The sequence below is a fragment of the Endocarpon pusillum genome, assembly GCF_000464535.1.
Source record: "Endocarpon pusillum Z07020 unplaced genomic scaffold scaffold5587, whole genome shotgun sequence".
NCBI classification, from domain to species: Eukaryota; Fungi; Ascomycota; class Eurotiomycetes; order Verrucariales; family Verrucariaceae; genus Endocarpon; species Endocarpon pusillum.
In genome coordinates this window covers 4,175-10,300 of record NW_006916527.1, presented here as the reverse complement: position 1 = coordinate 10,300, position 6,126 = coordinate 4,175, and the positions used below count along the sequence as shown (strand labels likewise).

At 46.5% G+C, this 6,126-nt stretch overlaps 1 protein-coding gene across 1 annotated transcript; it reads left to right on the top strand.

Moving 5' to 3' along the window:
* Positions 1 to 1,603: 1,603 nt before the first annotated feature.
* Positions 1,604 to 4,942, top strand: EPUS_09453 (uncharacterized protein; the record flags this gene model as incomplete). The annotated part of the gene is made up of 4 exons (XM_007806707.1): positions 1,604 to 2,344; positions 2,843 to 3,226; positions 3,272 to 3,386; positions 4,239 to 4,942. The coding sequence occupies 4 exons, from the start codon at positions 1,604 to 1,606 to the stop codon at positions 4,940 to 4,942; spliced, it is 1,944 nt and encodes a 647-aa protein (XP_007804898.1).
* Between the last annotated feature and the right edge of the window lie 1,184 nt (positions 4,943 to 6,126).

Here is a 6,126-nt window from a genome sequence, read left to right as displayed (position 1 = left end):
CTATCAAAATAACGCTTCCAAGCTTGCTATACTCTTATCTTGTTGCTTAGATAATAAAATAGCTTATATATAGTACTTAGCGCTTTCCGCAGATGAGAAGGAAGTCCTACTAGAATCTCCAGCCTAGTGGATTAAGGTTCTTAAGAGAGACTTCATAAGTACTGACGCTTAGCTACACTCTAGTGCGAATAGAGAAATGTTTTGCTAGAGCCAAAATTATTCGCTAGCAGAGTACATAGACGAAAAGGTTGGCAAGCTACGCATTGCTGATATGACCTCAGAAGCAGATATCATTATGAGAGTCTACGAAGGCTTCTAATATGCCCCAGAACTATAGCTTTCTATAGCGGCTTATAACCGCTTATTACTACAATAATTTCGTAATCTCCTTCGAGAGATCCAAGATAACTATTAATGCCTTTATAACGAAAAGGCTAAGGCCAAAGAACCTTGTAACAGCTCTCGCGCTTCTCCTTACTACTCTGTAGCCTCTAGATCTAATTAATATACAGAAATATTATATAACAAAGGCTATAAGAAGCAAAAGGGCAAGAAAGAGGCTAAACATTATTTTAATGCCTTCTCTAAGGCTAGAGAGGTTCCTTCTAGTACTGGTCTATTATATCCTTGCCGAAAATGCTTAGCTAAAGGTTTGAAAGCTAACTACTAAAATTTCGAATGCCCTCTTAAGGATAAGAAGAAGGCTTTTGCCGCTAAGGAGGAAGACGAATCCTCTAATGATGGGCCAGATAAGGACTACCGCCGCTAACAACGCGCCTATATAGCATGGCGAGATCAACTTAACAAGGACTCTAGTGAGGAGGATACCAGCACTGGTGAGGATGAGGTGGTAGCGAACTTTGGCGCTGCCTGTCGAGAATGTAAGGAAGCATTTCCATTAAATAACCAGCTATATAGCCATCTCAAAGCGTTTAACGCTCATGCCGTTAAAGAGATCCTCTCAGTTATCGATCTTACAGCTAAGCCAAAGGACAAGCAATTAGAAGGAATAGCTAACTGTACCGAGACCTGTGTCAGAGCGTATCTCAGCGCCAACAGCGACACCACGCAAGCCTTCACTACTGTTGTGGACTCCAGCTTTGGCCGTTCAGCAGTGAACCGTAAGCTACTTGATAGTGTGCCTCACACTATCAAGCGCATTAAGCATCTAGTTATTCGTGGCATTAGAGGAAGAAAGAAGGTCTCTAAGCTAGCGAAGTTCATCCTTTATCTCTGAAGCAACAAGGGAGTTTTCTTGAAACTCGAGATCGAAGCACTCATCTTTGACGACCTAGGCACTAGCCTGCTTGTTGGCACCGACTATATCAAAGCCTGGAATCTAGTTCTGGATATCCCTCGTTAATTGGCCACTTTCTATTAATTCAGCAAGGATAGAAAGCCTATTGCTATTGTTTGCCTTCAGATTACTCAAGAGCCTATAGCTAATTTCGTTGTTCGCGCAGGCAAAGACTGCACTATCCCTGCTAACTCTGTGGGCCAAGTTGCTCTCTGAATAAGTCACTCCGGCAAGGCAGACTTTTTATTCACATCCCAACATCCTGAGATACCAGATGGAGTCGTTTCGGCCACTCAGAATGCTGTTATGTTCTCTAATCAGGATTTTGAGCCTCGTCAAATTAAGCGTGACACCATACTTAGTACAGCAGAGTTAATTAGCATTGGAAACTTCGCGTACGCAGCGCAGGCAACTGAGGTGCTAAACGGCTTTCTAGGTCAAGAGTCACGAAACCGCGCAGGCAGTTTGAAGACCTCCGCACAGAAGGCGGAGGACACTAACGCGGAATGGCTAGAAGAAGCGTATCAGCCCTGCTATCGATACGAACTCCCTGAGGGTATCGTGGTCCCTGATCCTTCTACTTCTACCTATCAAGAGGTACACGTCAATGACAAGCTGCCTCTGGATCAACAAAAACAGCTCCGAAAGCTAGTAAAGCGCTTCGCAGTCATCTTCAACGACGGACCCGGCATGGCACGCCAGCCAGAAGAGGAGTGGCTACGTATCAAGGTGGCTCCTGAGCTGGAACGAAATCTCAAGCCTCGACCTCCCTATCGCAACGCTCCGTGTGCAAAGCAAGCAATTGACAATATATTTAACGAAAATATCCAGCTTGGTCGGATGGCGCCAGCGAAGCATTCTCCTTACTCCCTACCAGTATTCGTGGTCTACAAGTATACCCCAGAAGGAGCTGTCAAAAAGGCGAGGCCTGTAGTGGATCTACGACCTCTGAATAACGTTGCAGAGTTAGATGCGTATCCCTTGCCTCTTCAGGAGGATATCCTTGCCGCTATAGCCCTGGCTACCTACATCTCTTCTATCAATTTCGTATCTAGCTTCTACCAGCATTTTACGCATCCTGATAATTAATACTGAACAGCAACAGTATCACATCAAGGCCTAGAGCTATTCCGCGTAGCTCCTATAGGCTTCAAAAACTCTCCTGCCTATAACCAACGCACTTTCGAACGCCTACTTGTTAGATTGCTGTGGAAGATCATTAACGTCTATGTTGATGACGTCAATATCTTTATAAGAGGACCTTTCAGCCAGCATCTACACGACTTAGATGCTGTATTTTAATATTTCGCTGACGCTGGCTATACTTTCAAAGCCACAAAGACCTATCTCGGCTTTCAAGAGCTAGTAGCGCTTGGAAAACTCGTTGGCAGACTTGGTTACTTAATAGCAGGAGAGAAGCTCGCAGCTATAGCCAAGTGGGATATCCCTAAGAATAGCTATAATCTTGAACGCTTCATTAGCTTCGTTGGCTAGTATCGCCAGCAAGTCTTCTATTTCGCGTAACGCGCTGAGACGTTACAACAGCTCAAAACAACCATCTTTCGAGGCCCTAAAAGAGAGAAGGGATCTCCACTAGAGAAGCCGCAGGAGAGAAAAGGCCGCGGAGCGAAGGAATTCAGAGAGCTTTGGAAGCGCAAGCATACAACTGCGTTTCAGGACCTCACGAGCGCATTTTCTGAAGCCGCAGATATCCTACGCCATTTCGATCCTGCAAAGGTCCTAAACGTATTTCTTGATGCGTCAAAAGAGCTTGATTTTGGCGTTACTGTATACCAACTCGAAGACGCAGAAGCCGAAGACCCCCTTAAGCCCTTAAAGACGATGCTGAGGCCTATCATCTTTCTCTTGAAGTGCTTGACGCCTGCTGAACGCAACTACTGGCCGACAGATCTGGAGCTGTCTGGACTTGTATAGGCAGTTAAGCATCTACGAATCTACATTGAGCAAACGAAGACCGTCATCTACACTGACCATCGAGCGAATCCAGTGATCCTAGCAGCAAGATTACTGCGTACGCAATCTCCTCTCAAGATGAATACTCGCCAACAAGGATGGGCCGTGTTTCTGAGTCAGTATTAGGATAACCTGATCGTTATCTATAAGGAAGATCGAGATATAGTTGTTCCGGACGCCCTATCTAAGCTTTCGGTTACGCTTCATAGCTAGCACCAACCTGAGAAGGAGAAGCAAGCTTTTCTCGGCATAGTTCTACTCGGATTAGATGACGCAGAGCTTACTCGGCTTTGTGCAGAAGTCAAGGAGGAGTTCGGCGAGCTATTTGAGCAGCTCTAGGCTATGCCCCTACCAGCTCCCAACCTCCAGCAACTGCCTGATAGGCCCTATGCCCTCCTTCATCAACAGAGTGGCTCTGACCTAGTCTGAATCAACGCACAGCAAGCTAAGCCACGCTTTGTCATCCCTTGAAGCTTCAGAAAAGCTATGCTTGAGGCTGCGCATGATGATCAGCTCCACGGCGGCTATACAAGGCTGCGCGAAGCGCTTGCAGGTCTGTAGTAGCCTAAGATGAGCAAGGAGATTCTTGATTACGTACATCACTGCGCAGGCTGCGGAATGAATAAGCCACGCCGCGTAGGCTTTATGCCGTCACTAAAGCCACTTCTAGTGCCTCTGCGACCCTTCTACTCTCTGACAATGGATTTCATCACTGATTTGCCCCCCGAGGATGGCCACGATATGATACTCGTTGTTGTAGATCGATTCTCGAAACGCGTTGCTTTTGAAACAGGGAAGAAGGCGCAGTCGGCTGAGGATTAGGCCAAATGCCTCTGGGATAACGTTTTCTGCAGAAGAGGCTATGGCTTACCTAACACTATCACTACTGATCGAGACGCTTGATTTACTGCCGCGCTATAGAAGAGAGTATTCGAACTGGCAGGCACTCGGCTAATCTATACTACAGCGTATCATCCTTCAGCAGATGGCCAATCAGAACGAGTCAATCAAGAGCTAGAAATAGCACTGCGCTTTTATGTTGATGCTATGCAGGGCAATTGGAAGAAGTTCCTATCCACTATCGAGTTCTACTTCAATAGCAACTACTCTTCTGTCGTTACTCAGACCCTATTTCAAGTCATCTACGGCTTTACTCCTAGCACTCAGCTAACGCTACTAATGCCAGAAGCGCTAGAGCAGCTAGTGCAAGAACGAGAAGCTGCTAGAGATATAGCTGCAGAAGGGCTTCAGATTGCTGCAGAAGTAATGATGAATAGAGCAATCCAAGATCGATCATTCGACTCCGGATGGGCTAGGCTGCGTCTTTCGCCAAAGAGTTACTCGCTGCCTTCTACACGCAAGTTCGCACTCTCTCCACGCTACACTAGAGCCTTTCGAATCCTTGAGGCTGTCGGCAAGGGCAATGCGCTACGAATGGACCTGCCTGCGGCCTGGAGACTCCACCAAGTGATCAGCAAGATCCATCTCGACCCTGCTCCGAGCCCTGACGATGATCCCTATCAACAAAACCTTCCCCCTCCGTCAGATCACATTGACGAACAAGGAATGGAACAGTTGGCAAGCTCATTAATGGCAAGGCAATATTATACAAAGTCAGATGGGAAGGATATGACAAGGAAGATGATACTTAGGAGGACTCAGCAGCTTTAGAACACGCTCAGGAGGTAGTTGGAGCATACGAAGAGGCCCTAGAGCGCTCTAGGCTACGAGGGCGTCGACAAGCTGACGGCGCGACTCTCTACGGAGAGCCGCAAGGTCGACCACAGCGCTAGGCCCAAAGGGGAAGGAGTGTCGGCACTGGCGAATGCTGTTTCTGCGTTGTTTCTGTGCGTTTCTCTGCACAACTGTTTTTTTTCTATGACCACGAGGCCGTGGCCTTTTTCTGCTGCCGGCAACTGTTACAGCATAAGCTGCGCTATGGCCCAAAGGGGCCTTAGGGCTGAGGGCTAGGGCAGGCTTGGCGCCCTGCGCGTCATATCTCTATCCTCGCCTCGATAGCACTTAGATAGTCATCCATCACCATACCATTCGACATCAGTCATACAGTTGCCCTCCATAGCTTCTTCGTGACTCTCCGCTATCTCTATAGCACCCCCATACCCTGTTGCACGGCCTTCCGCGTAACACAAATCCTATTAGTTTAGTTAAGGTTTAATTGTAAGCGTGTCTTGGCTAAGGCGTCTTTGGCCTAGAGTACAAAGTTATCGCTTAGCAGCTTTTTAACTGCGACTATATTAGGGGCGTTGATAGGGTCGTTTCCTTTTATCTATAGCCTTTTCATGATTTGTCTAGAGGAAAAGGGTTTAAGTAAGTAGGCATCTTCTGGGGAGACCTTGACTAGGATTTGGTTGTCAGTGTAAGAAGGTTCTGATTGGGCGGGCACATAAGGGACGACAGCGCCTACAAGACCGGTACGGGTTGCCTGTGTATAGCTCGCAGGACTAGGGGTAACTTTCTGATTAATGCCTAAGATGAGGGCTTTAATTTTCTCTAGTCTAGTCTTGACTAGGGATGGATCATGTAGGGCTATATAAAGGTACGCGCAAACAGCTAAGAGAAAAGGGGTAAAGAGAGAGAGTAATAAATTATCAGGTGGCAGAAAAAGGAGGAAGAGCAAAGATTCGAGTTTTTTGATTATGCTAAGAAGGCTAGCTCTTTGCGTTCTGTTATTAGAGGAAAGGCTATAGGATTTAGGAAGATTACTTATTATTAGAGGGTAGGCGATTCGCTTATAAAGAGAGCGTAATTTAGATAAGTAGCCGCGTGGAGGAAGAGTCTTCGCAGGCCATTCTAACTTATTAAAAGACTAAATATTATACTTAATTATTTTATTT